Below are 15,519 nucleotides of genomic sequence, written 5' to 3'. Positions count from 1 at the left end.
ATATTATTACATCTCTTAATTTATGGACCTAAATGGATCTGATGTAAATTTTTTATTTGTCTTTAGTTTATGTATTCATAAATGAATACTGCTGGTTGCTAGACTGAGGCAGACTACAGTATCATTTTATTCCTATTTTATCTTTGTAATGTAGGTATTAAGAAAATCTCTTCTCAAATATATAGGAAATGGACTGAAATGAACTTTAACTCTCTGAACTCTTCTAAAAAATCAGGAAGAAAACTTGGCTTGGGTGGTGAATACACAATAAATATAGACAATGTATTATAGAATTGTACACCTGAAACCTACATAATTTTATTAACCAATGTCACCCCAATAAATTCAAATATATATATATATATATATATATATATATATATATATATATTTTTTTTTATCCTCACCCGAGGACATTTTTCCATTTTTGTTCAGGTAGAGTAGGAGGGGGAGAGAGGAATAGAGAGAGAGAGAAACATCGACGTGAAGGGACACCTCGAGTGGCTGCCACCCGCACGACTGACCAGAGTCGGGGACAAACTGCAACCGAGGTAGATGCCCTTAGCGGGAACCGAACTCGGGTCTCTCCGGACCGCAGGCCGACGCTCCAACCGCTGAGCCAAACCGGCCAGGGCAATATTTTTAAAAATTGCAACATGACAGATAGATTCTTTGTAATAATCTATCAATAACTCCATTAAGTCTCTCTTCAAATTTTGTTGAAAGTCAAGAACAGAAAACCACCTGAATTGCAAAAAGACTTGTTACCTTATTATTAGAGCAGCTACCCTGGTGTCAGAAAGGTTCTCTGACCATATGACAATGAACCAATGAGATTAAGGATAGATGGATACATGCCTTTCTTTTGTAAAGTTTTATAAAAAACTACCATGAAAAGGAGACGTGAAATGAGAACTTGCAGGCCACAGAGGCCCCCTCAGAAGAGTATATATGGAAATTTAAAAAGTGAAATTGAGTCCATGAAAACTTTTTGCAATGTGCATCTCTCAAATCAAGACTAACCTTGAATTCCCGCTCTTGAAAAAAAACTGGCTGAGGTAGAAGATGTATGCAGAATAAAGACATGTTGGTTCTAAATAACGAGTTTAAATTTAATTCTAAAATTTATAGAAAAGGTCTTGGAAGGACTGCAGCAAGGCATTGACATATTCCAGTTTCCACTTTCCTAAGATTATCCTTGCTATAATGTGGAATAACTACTGGAAAGAGAGTAAAGAAATAGAAAGACCAACCAGGAGTACGAGATAGTTAAGCATGGTTCGGAGTCAAGTGAAGCATGGGCGGTGATGAGAAGTGGTAGAGCTAATGAGAGTTATCAATAGGCTGGACACAGATGAAGGCAGGTAAGAATTAAGAGTTCAGGAGGGGATGGGAGGAGGTAAAAGATGGTATGGGGGGATAAACGGGTGATGGACAGAGACATGACTTGGGGTGGTGAACACACAACAGTTTACAGATGATGTGTTGTAGAATTGTGCACCTGAACCTGTATAATTTTGTTAACCAGAGTCACCCCAATAAATTTAATAAAAAGTAAAACAATCAGTCATTTATTGAATTGAGAAAGCAGATCTTAGGAAAAGAAAATTTTAAATTGTTTGGCCTATGTTAAATTTGAGATGCCTGCTAGACACTCAGTTGGAAACACCTGTAATCAAGTAGCTACACAACTTGGGGGCTCAGGAAAGTGGTCAGGATTTGAGATGTGGATTTGGCAGCTGCCAGAATATAGATGGCACTCAAAGACACAGAACTGAAAAGGTTACCTAGAAAGAATACAAATGGAAAAAGAGCAAAAGACAGAGATTTGAGGCATTTCAAACTGCAGTGGTCAGGCAAAGGAGAACCAGGAAGGAAGGTTAACAGGAGCAATCAGCAGACAAGGGGAAAACATGCTAGTGTAGAGTCACAGAATTCTAAAGAAGTGTTTCAAGAAGGAAAGTATGGCCAATTGTATTAATATGTTCTGAGAGGTCAAATAAGATAAGGACTAATGACTGACCACTGACTTTGGCAAGCTGTACCTCCTAACAAGGGCTGATTCTGGAGGGCTGAGCAGAGAAGAAGAAATGAGGCAGCAATACCACCAGTAGAGATAAATCATTAAAAGAGTTTGCTGTGAAGAAGAACAGAAAAAAGAGGTAGTGAAAAAAACCTTGGTTTTTATTCTTAATCTGGGCAATATTCAGGAATGACTGGGAGACAAGAAAGCAGGGCAGAGGACATCTACAGTAACAAAGGCTTTGTGCAGGAGAGAGGGTCTGGAGCACAAGTGGAGGGATTGGTAGGAGATACTTCGTCCACTGCGATGAAAGGGAAAGCAGAGCATTACGAAATAGAAACTTTAAATATAAACTCTAAACTTATTTCCTCGTATATAGATTCTAAAACATCCATTCTTTAGGATATGTGAAGTTCTAAACATCTAGAAGAGGTCCTAAAATAAAATTCTCCAGTCATTCTTTACATGGTAAAATGAGAAACCACTACTTATCTTCCTCATAAGATGCCCGAGGGAGACACATCCTCATATCTATCAGGCTAAGCTATTCCAGAAATTATAAATCTAGAATTAACCTACTTTATTCCAACAACTAGGTCATCAGAGAATGTGAAAAAGTGACAAAAATTAACTAGGGTCCCTGCTCTGTAAGGGAAGGAACCCAGTATTCTTATATATCACTGAATCCCTTATTTGTAGCACAAGGGTAGTGTTGATGAAATAAATTTATTAACTAAATAAAGATATAAACACTACAGAGGATAGGGGAAAGAGTTGATAACAAGGGAATTGGGAGTGTCAGAAAAGGACTTCCAGGCATAATTATTTGAGCTTAGCCTTAAAGGACGTTAAATATTCCTCCACACCTAGGATGAAGGGATGCAGGAAAGGCATTCCAAATATCAGTATGAACAAAGATATGGAAGCATTAAAATAAATGGCATAGCCCAGCCACTGTGGCTCAGTGGGTGAACATTGACCCATGTACCAGAAGGTCACTAGTTTGATTCCCGGTCAGGAAACATGCCCAGGTTGTGGGCCCGATCCCCAGTGAGGGGCGTGCAGGAGGCAGCCAATCGATGTTCTTTCTCATCAATGTTTCTATCTCACTACCTCTCCCTTCCTCTCTCTCAAAAATCAATAATGGAAAAAAAAAGAGAAAAGAAATGGTATATTCAGTTCAGTATTATGGGAGGGTAGGTAAGATTACAATGACCTCTGATAAGTCTAGTCATTCCATTGTTCATTCTACCAGTATGTGAAGGTTATTATGTTCTAAGTATTGTGCTAGGTACTAATACAGAAGTACAAAAGACAGTTTCTTCCCTTAAGGAGCGTATGGTTTCATCCATGAGTTCCTTTAAAACCAATACACATGATTCTCCACCTGTAGATCCCTCACTACATCGAGCACTCTATTTACTAGAACGAAAAAGAAATTGCTATTCGTCTAACTGAAATTTAATATTTTAAAAGGGATGATCCAACTCCAATAACTTAAGAAAAATAAAAGTTCAGTACCTCTTTGCAGCTGGAGAAAAATACAATACTTTTCTTCTTCAGGTGGCTTCTCAAAAAGGAATATAGTACACTTATTTTTTGCTGCAGCTCACAAACTATGTAGTTCTGTTCCAAAGTAGCAGGGGTGCTTGCAGAAATAAAAGAAGAAAAAACATTAAAAATATGCCATGTTGCTAAATAAAATCCAGACCCCCTTCCCTTCCCTCCCCATATCTCTCTCTCTCACTCTCTCTCGCTCTCTCTCTTTCTCCTCTCTCTCTCTCTCTCTCTCGCCAAAATAGGACTTCTCTATTGTCCCTTAAGAAATAAATTCAACACATGACTGAAATACATTCAAAATCCCTTATAGATTATATATCAAAAATACACACACACATAGAAATAAAGAACACATTGGAAGGTCTAAACAGCAGAGTAGAGGAATCAAAGGACAGGATCAGTGAATTAGAAGACAGGGTAGAACAAAATCAACCAATCAGAAAACCAAAAGGACAAAACGATGAAAAAACAGGAAGACAGCATAAGAGAACTGTGGGACAACTGAAAACATAATAATATTCGCAACATAGGAGTCCCCAAACAACAAAAAAATGAGCAAAGGTTAGAAAATATATTGGAAAAAATAGTGACAGAAAACTTCCCTAATTTGGTAAAGGAAGAAGGCATTCAAGTTCAAGAAGCACAAAGAGCCCCAAGTAAGAAGAACCCAAACAGGCCCACACTAAGACACATAGTAATCAAAATGCCAAAAATTAAAGACAAAGAGAGAATCCTAAAAGCAGCAAGAGATAAGCAACAGGTTACCTACAAAGGAAACCCCATAAGGATCTCAGCTGAGTTCTCACAAGAAACACTCCAGGCTAGAAGGGAATGGCATGAAGTAATCAAGGTCATGAAAAACAAGGATCTGAATCCAAGACAACTCTACCCAGCAAGGCTGTCATTCAAAATTTAGGGTCAAATAAAGAGCTTCCCGGACAAAAAAAAGGCTAAGGGAATACATTACCACCAAACCAGCACTGCAAGAAATGTTAACAGGACTGCTATAAATAGTAGAATGAATAGGAAGAAAAATATAACCAAACTAAACAAAAAAGCAATAAATAAGTACATATCAATAATCACCTTAAATGTAAATGGACTGAATGCTCCGAAAAAAGACACAGAGTAGCTGATTGGATAAGAAAGCATGACTCATCCATATGTTGTTTCCAAGAGACCCACCTCAAAACAAAAGACTCACATGGGTTGAAAGTGAAGAAATGGAAAAAAATCTTCCAAGCAAACAAAATGAAAAAAAAAAAACCTCGGGTAGCAATACTCATATCTGATAAAATAGATTTCAAAATGAAGACCATAACTAGATACACATTATTGAAAGGATCTATCCAACAGGAAGATATAACCTTGATAAACATATATGCACCCAATGTACAAGCACCAATATATATTTAAAATCTTCTGGAGGACTTCAAAGGAGAAATCGACAGCAATACAATCATAGCAGTGGAGGTCAATACCCCATACCACTGATTAGATCCTCTAGACAAAAAATTAGCAAGGAAACAGAGACTCTAAATGAAGCACTACACCAAATGGATTTAATACATATCTAGAGAGGATTATACCCCAAAACTACAGAATTCACATTCTTCTCAAGTGCACATGGGACATTCTCAAAGTTAGACCACATGATAGGACACAAACTAAATCTCTACAAGTTCAAGAAGATTGAACTCATATCAAGCATCTTATCAGATCACAATGGAATGAAACTAGAAATCAATTGCAACAAAAACATGCAAAGACATTTGAACACGTGGAGGATAAATAGCATGTTATTAAACAATGATTGGGTTACCATGGAGATCAAGGAAGAAATTAAAAACTTCCTGGAAACCAATGAAAATGAACACACAACAACACAAAATCTATGGGGTGCAGCAAAAGAAGTTCTGAGAGGGAATTTCATAGCACTGCAGGCCTATCTCAAAAAAAAGAAAATTGGTAATTGACTATCTAAACTCACAACTTAAAGAATTAGAAAGAAAACAAAAAGAAAATCCCAGAGTAAGTAGCAGGAAGGAAAAAGTAAAGATCAGAGCAGAAATAAATGACATAGAGACCAAACAAACAATTCACAGGATCAATGAAACAAAGAGGTGGTTTGTCGAAAAGATAAACAAGATTGACGGACCCTTAGCTAGACTCACCAAGAAACAAAGAGAGAGAACCCAAATACACAAAATCAGAAATGAAAGAGGAGAAGTAACAACTGACACCACAGAAATACAAAAGATCGTTAACAACTACTATGAACAATTATATGGCAACAAATTTGACCATCTAAGCGAAATGGACAAATTTCTACAAACAGAGTCTCCCAAAACTGGACCAAGAAGAGATAGAAAACTTGAACAGACCAATAACAACAGAGGAAATTGAAGAGATAATCAAGACTCTCCCAGCGGACAAAAGCCCAGGCCCGGATGGCTTCATGGGGGAGTTTTACCAAACATTCAAAAAAGAACTAACACCCATTCTCCTCAAACTATTTCAAAAAATTCAAGAAGAAGGAAGACTCCCAAACTCGTTTTATGAAGCCAGCATAATTCTAACTCCAAAACCAGAAAAAGACACTACAAAGAAAGAAAACTACAGGCCAATATCCGTGATGAACAGAGATGCTAAAATCCTGTACAAAATAGTAGCAAATCAGATCCACCAATACACCAAAAAAATTATTCACCATGACCAAGTGGGATTCATCCCAGGGATGCAAGGCTGGTACAGTATTCGCAATTCAATAAACGTGATGCACCACAAGAATGAAAACCACATGATCATATAAATATATGCCACAAAAGCCTTCGACAAAATCCAACATCCATTTCTGATAAAAACGCTCAGCAGTGTGGGAATACAGGGATCATATCTTAACATAATAAAGACCATATATGAAAGACCTACAGACAACATCATACTCAATGGGCAAAAACTAAAAGCATTTCCCTTAAGAACAGGAACAAGGCAAGGATGCCCACTTTCGCCACTCTTATTTAACATACTACTGGAAGTCTTAGCCACAGCAATCAGACATGAAGAAAAAATAAAAGGGATCCAAATTGGAAAGGAGGAAGTGAAACTGTCATTATTTGCAGATGACATGCTACCATACGTAGAAAACCCCAAAGACTCCATCAAAAATGTACTAGACTTAATGAATGAATTTGGAAAAGTAGCAGACACAAAATCAACGTCAAGAAATCGATGGCATTCTTATACGCCAATGATGAAACTAATAAAAAATCCCATTTACCATTGCACAAAAAAATTAAGATATCTAAGAATAAACTTAACCAAAGAAATAAAGGACCTATTCGCAGAAAACTACAGGTCATTGAAAAAAGAAATAGAGGAAGATATAAAAAAGTGGAAGCACATATCCTGTTCATGGATTGGAAGAATTAACATCATTAAAATGTCCATACTACCCAAAGCAATATATAGATTCAATGCAATCCCCGTCAAAATACCAACGGCATACTTCACAGAATTAGAACAAGTACTTCAAAAGTTCATATGGAACCAAAAAAGATCTCGAATAGCCACAGCAATCTTGAAAAAGAAGACCAAAGTTGGAGGGATCACATTACCAGACTTCAGGTTATACTACAAAACACTGTAATCAAAACAGCCTGGTACTGGCACAAGAACAGGCATATAGACCAGTGGAACAGAACAGAGAATCCAGAAATGGACCCAAGGCAATATGCTCAATTAATATTTGACAAAGGTGGCAAGAGCATACAGTGGAGTAAGGACAGCCTCTTTAATAAATGGTGTTGGCGTTCTATGAGGCCAGCATAATTCTAATTCCAAAACCAGAAAAAGACACTACAAAGAAAGAAAACTACAGGCCAATATCCCTGATGAACATAGACGCCAAAATCGTGAACAAAATATTAGCAAATCGGATCCAGAAATACATCAAAAAAATTTTCACCATGACCAAGTGGGATTCATTCCAGGGATGCAAGGCTGGTACAATATTCGCAAATCAATAAACGTGATACACCACATAAACAAAATGAAGAATAAAAACCACATGATCATATCAATAGATGTTGAAAAAGCATTCGACAAAACCCAGCATCCATTTCTGATAAAAACGCTCAGCAATGTAGAAATAGAGGGATCATATCTCGACATAATAAAGGCCATATATGAAAGACCTACAGCCAACATCATACTCAATGGACAGAAACTAAAAACATTTCCATTAAGAACAGGAACAAGACAGGGATGTCCACTTTCGCCACTCTTATTTAACATTGTACTGGAAGTCTTAGCCACAGCAATCAGACATGAAGAAAAAATAAAAGGGATCCAAATTGGAAAGGAGGAAGTGAAACTGTCATTATTTGCAGATGACAAGATATTGTACATAGAAAACCCTAAAGACTCCATCAAAAATCTATTAGACTTAATAAATGAATTTGGCAAACTAGCAGGATACAAAATTAACGTAAAGAAATCGACGGCGTTCTTGTACACCAATGATGAACTCACAGAAAGAGAAACTGAAAAAACAATCCCATTTACCATCACGCCAAAAAAATTACGATACCTAGAAATAAACTTAACCAAAGAAGTAAAGGACCTATTTGCAGAAAACTACAGGTCATTGAAAAAAGAAATAGAGGAAGATATAAAAAAGTGGAAGCACATATCCTGTTCATGGATTGGAAGAATTAACATCATTAAAATGTCCATACTACCCAAAGCAATCTATAGATTCCATGCAATCCCCATCAAAATACCAACGACATATTTCATAGAACTAGAACAAATACTTCAAAAGTTCATATGGAACCAAAAAAGACCCCGAATAGCCACAGCAATCTTGAAAAAGAAGAACAAAGTAGGTGGGATCACAATACCAGATATCAGGTTATACTACAAAGCGACTGTAACCAAAACAGCCTGGTACTGGCACAAGAGCAGGCATATAGACCAGTGGAACAGAACTGAAAACCCAGAAATGGACCCAAGGCAATACGCTCAATTAATATTTGACAAAGGTGGCAAGAGCATACAGTGGAGTAAAGACAGCCTCTTTAATAAATGGTGTTGGGAAAATTGGACAGCTACATGCAAAAAAATGAAACTACACCATCAACTTACACCATACAGAAAAATAAACTCGAAATGGATAAAACACTTAAATGTGACCCGTGAATCCATAAAAATTCTAGAAGAAAATGTAGGAAACAAAATTTCAGACATCATACGTGCAGAATTTTCACTGATACATCACCTAAGGCAACAGAAATAAAGGAGAAAATGAACACATGGGACTACATCAAACTAAAAAGCTTCTGCACAGCAAAAGAAACAATCATCAAAATGGAAAGGCAGCCCTGGCCGGTTTGGCTCAGCGGTTAGAGCGTCTGCCTGCGGTCCGGAGAGACCCGGGTTCGGTTCCCGCTAAGGGCATATACCTCGGTTGCAGTTTGTCCCCGGCCCTGGTTGGTCGTGCGGGTGGCAGCCACTCGATGTGTCCCTTTCACATCGATGTTTCCCTCTCTCTCTTCCTCTCTCTCCCTCCCACTCTGTCTGTACAAAAAAAATGGAAAAAATGTCCTCGGATGAGGATTTAAAAAAAAAAAAAATGGAAAGGCATCCCACTGTATGGGAGAACATCATTGCCAATGATGTATCAGATAAAGGGTTAATTTCCAATATATATAGAGTGCTCATACAACTCCACAAAAGGAAGACAAAGAACCCAATTAAAAAATGGGCAGAGGAGCTGAATAGACACCTCTCCAAACAGGACATACAAATGGCCAAAAAACATATGAAGAAATGCTCAACATCACTAATCATCAGAGACATGCAAATTAAAACAACAATGAGGTATCACCTCACACCTGTCAGAATGGCCGCCATCAACAAATCATCAAACAACAAGTGTTGGAGAGGGTGTGGAGAAAAGGGGACTCTAATACACTGCTGGTGGGAATGCAGACTGGTGCAGCCGCTATGGAAAACAATATGGTGCTACCTCAAAAAATTAAAAATTGAACTTCCATTTGACCTAGTGATCCCACTGCTGGGAATATACCCTAAGAAGCCTGAAACACCAATCAGGAAGAATATATGTACCCCCATGTTCATAGCAGCACTATTTACAATAGCTAAGATCTGGAAACAGCCCAAGTGTCCACCAGTAGACGATTGTATAAAAAAGCTGTGGTACATATACACAATGGAGTACTATGCAGCGGTAAGAAAGAAAGATCTCTTATCGTTAGAGACAACATGGAGGGACCTGGAAAGTATTATCCTAAGTGAAAGAAGCCAAGCAGAAAAAGACAAATACCACATGATCTCACTTATATACGGAATATAATGAACATAACAGTCTGAGGAATACAGTAGACCCAGACACATGGAAGTAGGGCACAGACTGACATCCCTCAGAAGAGGGGACGGGGGGTGAGGGGTGGGAAGAGATAAACCACAGAACTTATATGCATGTGTGCATGACCAATGGACATGGACAACTAAGCCGGGGACAGGGTGGGGGGGGGGTGCCAATGGGGTAAAAAGGTAAAATATCTGTAACAAAAATAAATAAATAAAAATTCATGAAAAAAAATAAATAAATAAAAAATAAATAAATAAATAAAATAAATGGTGTTGGGAAAACTGGACAGCTACATGCAGAAAAATGAAACTAGACCATCAACTTACACCCAACACAAGAATAAACTCAGAATGGATAAAAGACTTAAATGTAATTCATGAATCCATAAAAATCCTAGAAGAAACTGTAGGAAACAAAATTTCAGACATCATACGCAGCAGAATTTTCACTGATACATCACCTAAGGCAACAGAAACAAAGGAGAAAATGAACACATGGAACTACATCAAACTCAAAAGCTTCTGCACAGCGAAAGATACAATCATCAAAACGGAAAGGCTACCCACTGTATGGGAGAGCATAATTGTCAATGATATATCAGATAAGGGGTTAATTTCCAATATATATAGAGTGCTCATACAATTCAACAAAAGGAAGACAAAGAACCCAATTAATAAATGGGCAGAGGAACTAAATAGACACCTTTCCAAACAGGACATACAAATGGCCAAGAGACATATGAAGAAATGCTCAACATCACTAATCATCAGAGACATGCAAATTAAAACAACAATGAGGTATCACCTCACACCTGTCAGGATGGCCGCCATCAACAAATCATCAAACAACAAGTGTTGGAGAGGGTGTGGAGAAAAGGGGACTCTAGTACACTGCTGGTGAGAATGCAGATTGGTGTAGTCACTATGGAAAACACTATGGTGTTACCTAAAAAAATTAAAAATTGAACTTCCATCTGACCCAGTGATCCCACTTCTTGGAATATACCCTAAGAAGCCTGAAACACCAATCAGAAAGAATATATGTACCCTCATGTTCATAATAGCACTATTTACAATATCTAAGATCTGGAAACAGCCCAAATGTCCATCAGACAAATGGATGAAAAAGCTGTGGTACATATACACAATGGAGTACTACGCAGTTGTAAGAAAGAAAGATCTCTTATCCTTTGAGACGACATGGAGGGACCTGGAAAGTACTATCCTAAGTGAAACAAGCCAAGCAGAAAAAGACAAATACCACACGATCTCACTTATTCATGAAATATAATGAACATAACAGTCTGAGAAATAGGGTAGACCCAGAAACATGGAAGTAGGGTACAGACTGACAACCCTCAGAAGAGGGGATGGTGGAGGGAGGGAAGAGATAAACCACAGAACTTATATGCATAACCAATGGACATGGACAACAAAGCTGGGGATGGGGCATAGGGGATGGGGAGGAGGGTGTCAATGGGGTAAAAGAGGAGAAACATCTGTAACAAAAATAAAATTAAATTAAATAAATAAAAAATAAAATAAATAAAAATTTAAAAATACACACACAAATAGTGATTGCCTCTGAAAAGGTAGGGTCAAAGATCAACTGAAGGGGCATGAGGAATCTTGCTGAGCTGATAGTAATCTTCAACATCTTAACAGGGGCTTGTGTGATATATTTATACATATTTATTAAAATGCAGCAATTTGTTCATTTCATTGTATGTAAAAACTACACCAAAACAGAAAATCTATACATACTGAATTCTAGTTAGTGATATGTGCACTGAAATACCTAGGGGAAGTACACAGATGGCTTCCATTTACTTTGAAATGCATCAAAAACAAGCTGTACACAAGAATAATTATATGGATTGGATAAGTGGATAGCTAATGAATGCTACTACCATTAGGTAGCATGTAGGTAGCAGGTATAAGGTGTTCACTGTAAAATTATTTCAATTGTGCTACATGTTTGAAATTTCTCATAATAAAATGTTGAAAATACATACACATACATTACTCTTTAAACTAATAAGTCTACCTTTTGGATTCTGTTGGAAAAAATACAGATAAATATAAAAAAAAGATATGGCATTATTTATAAAGCAAAAAAAAAAAATTAAAAGCAACCCACATGTCCATCAGTAGGGAACTTGTGGAATGAACTACTGTACAGCCACACAATTAAGTATCTTTCAGCTGTAAAAAAGTTATGAAGAATCTACCTATACACTACTGTAGGGTGATCTCTAGGATATAATGTTAAGAATAGTACACAGACTTCCGGTCAAGATGGCAGCGTAGGTAAAACGAGGTACCGCATCCTCCCACAACCACATCAAAGTTACATCTAAACTACAGAACAACCATCATTCAAAGCCGCCTGAAATCAGGCTGAATGGAAGTCCTACAACTACCAAATTAAAGAAGCCAAATGGAGACTGGTTGGAGAGGCGGAGGAGTGGAGGCGCAACTGGCTGGTCCCACACCCACGTGTGGCAAATAAAAATTAGGAGGATACCTCAGCTGGGAAGGTCCTCCCTGAGGACCGAGGGGTCCCCGTCCCACACCAGGTGCCCTGCTCAGGGTTCCAGTGCCAGGAAGAAAAGTCCCCATAATTTCTAGCTGGAAAAACCAGCAGAAACTGAGGTGCAGGGAGGCTGAGGTGGCTGGAGCTCTAGGCAGCTCCTCTTAAAGGGCCCGTGCACGGACTTACTGGGACTTGTGCCCTCTAAGTTCAGAGGGGAAGCAGCTTGAGGGGCGCCAGAGACATACAGAGTTGTTTGGCATTGGAGAGAGGGCAGGAGAGGTGGCTTTCTCCTTGACAGACATGCTGTCAGGCGCCTTTGTTCCTTTGGTGAGCCCTTCCCTGAGGCTGCAGACAGCCGCCATATCTGGGACTCCAGCAACCTGGCTCACACTGGCTGCCCCACCCCACCCAACTTTCAGGCCCATCCAAGCTGTTGCTACTTGCTTAACCATAGGATTGGCCTGTCTTGGATCCTGCTTCAGGTTTTTCCTAAATTCTTTCAAACATGCAATATCTGGTCTCAGCTAGCCCCATAGCTCTCGTTAAGTAATACATAGAAACAACACAGGGAGGAAGCCAAAATGAAGAGACAAAGAAACAGGTCCCAAATAAAAGAACAGAATAAAACTCCAGGAAAAGAACTAAGCAAAACGGAGGTAAGCAATCTAACAGATGCTGAGTTCAAAACACTGCTTATAAGGATGCTCAATGAACTTAGTGAGAACCTCAGTGAACTTAGTGAGAGCCTCAAGAGCATAAAAAAGGACCAGTCAGAAATGAAGGAGGCACTAACTGAAATAAAGAATAATTTACACAGATTCAATAGTAGAGTAGGTAAAGCCAAGAAGCAAATCATCGATTTGGAATATAAGGAAGCAAAAAACGCCCCATCAGAACAGCAAAAAGAAAAAGGAATCCAAAAAAATGAGGATAGTGTAAGGAGCCTCTGGGACAACTTCAAGCGTGCCAACATTCACATCTTGGGGGTGCCAGAAGGAGAAGAGAGAAAACAAGAAACTGAAAACCTATTTGAAACAAAAATAGCAGAAAACTTCCCTAACTTGGTGAAGAAAACAGATATACAAGTCCAGGAAGCACAGAAAGTCCCAAGCAAGATGAACCCCAAGAGGCCCACACCAAGATACATCATCACCAAAATGCAAAAGGTTCAAGACAAAGAGAGAATCTTAAAAGCAGCAAAAGAAAAGCAGTTAGTTATCTACAAGGGAGCCCCCATAAGACTGTCAGCTGATTTCTCAAAAGAAACTTTGCAGGCCAGAAGGGAGTGGCAAGAAATATGCAGAGTGATGAAAAGTAAAAACCTACAACCAAGATTACTCTATCCTGCAAAGCTGTCATTTAGAATCAACGGCCATTTATTTCCCAGACAAGGAAAAGCTAAAGGAGTTCATCACCACCAAACCACTATTATATGAAATGTTGAAGCGTCTTCTTGAAGAAAAAGATAAAAATTATGAACAAACAAAACAGCAATGAATACATATCTATCAACAATTGAATCTACAAACAAAATGAACAAGAAGACCAGAAACATTCTCATAGATAGAGGACATTTTGTTGGTTGCCAGATGGGAGGGGACTTGGGGGAATGGGTGAAATAGGTGAAGGAATTAAGAAGTACAAATTGGTTACTAGACTGACAAACCTCAAAGGGAAGGGGGGTTGGGGGGTGGAAAGAAATAAACCAAAGAACTTATAAGCATAACCAATGGAAACACACAACAGTGTAGGGAAAGGCGGGAGAGGAGCGGGAGTGGGGAGAAGGGGGGTCAATGGGGAAAAAATGAGGAACATCTGTAATAAATTCAACAATAAAGATAAGTTTTTAAAAAATACAGTTAAAAGAAACTAGTTGTGATATGATAAATTTTGTAAAAGTTAAACAAAAACTAATAATAGTACACAGAATTTGGTACCATTTATCTGGGCTATAGAAAATACACACACACACACACACACACACACACATTCATGCACAGAGGTATCCTTGTGTGTCTGCTTATACTTTAAAAAAGAAGCAGGCAAACCAAGAACTAAACATTGGTTACCCACAGGAGAATATATAGAACCGAATTAATTAAACTGAATTTAACAAACAAATAAGCCTAAAGATATATCAAGTTGATAGCTTAAAGACAAAGGAATTCGAATTGTTACATTCTTATGGGAATATTTAAGGAAAAAAATGCAAAAGAATCTTAAATTTTAAGTAATCAAGTTATCAGCAATATTATTGGTATTATCCTGAAATTTTAGATATACTAACTGGTAAGTGGTACAAATAAGTAAAAGACATTAGGAATGAAGATGCTTGGCATAAGAAAAAATATATACATATATCAAAATCAAAGAGGCTGAGTAAAAGGCTATAACCTTAAATTTGATTTGTAAATATCTGCATGAACCCATGATGTTTTCTCTTTTAAAAATAACAAATCTCTCCACCGAACAGCCTGAATATAATGACCATCTCACTAGCACCTGGACTATGGTCTTTAAACACAATATCCTGCCAAAGAAATTTTATATGTAATGGAAACATATGATCAACCTAGAACACCAGAAAGCAGGGAAGCCAAAAACTAAAGGATCCAGGTAACAACTTAAAGAACCTCCTATTAACCAAGTTTGGAATAATGCAAGACAATATGGGTATTAAAAATATAGTAATACCCAGTCGGTGTGGCTCAGTGGTTGAGCGTCAACCCATGTACCAAGAGGTCACCAGTTAAATTCCTGACATGCCCAGGTTGTGGGCCCAATCCCCAGTGGGGGGCATGCAGGAGGCAGCCAATCGATGTTCTCTCTCATCAATGTTTCCATCTCTCTCCCTCTCCCTTCATCTCTCTGTAAAATCAATAAAGAAAAAAAAAATTTAATACAGTAATAACTTCTATTGAAGGACAAATAATATAGTATGTTTAAATGTATACGTTAATATCAGTAAATAATTAATTTCTCTTAAATGTCATTAAGTCTATGA

The 15,519-nt window shown here is 37.9% G+C and overlaps 1 protein-coding gene across 1 annotated transcript in view; it reads right to left on the bottom strand.

Annotated features, from left to right (window-relative positions):
- Window positions 1-15,519, bottom strand: part of DDX10 (DEAD-box helicase 10) — a 353,565-nt gene that overhangs the window by 315,020 nt on the left and 23,026 nt on the right. The window contains exon 7 of the mRNA XM_036258174.1: window positions 3,545-3,671. Coding sequence (XP_036114067.1) covers window positions 3,545-3,671 — 127 coding nt within the window. The remainder of the gene's footprint in view (window positions 1-3,544; window positions 3,672-15,519) is intronic.

Source organism: Molossus molossus, unplaced genomic scaffold (assembly GCF_014108415.1).
Source record: "Molossus molossus isolate mMolMol1 unplaced genomic scaffold, mMolMol1.p scaffold_m16_p_13, whole genome shotgun sequence".
Classification (NCBI taxonomy): Eukaryota; Metazoa; Chordata; class Mammalia; order Chiroptera; family Molossidae; genus Molossus; species Molossus molossus.
This window is presented reverse-complemented; position numbering and strand designations above follow the sequence as displayed.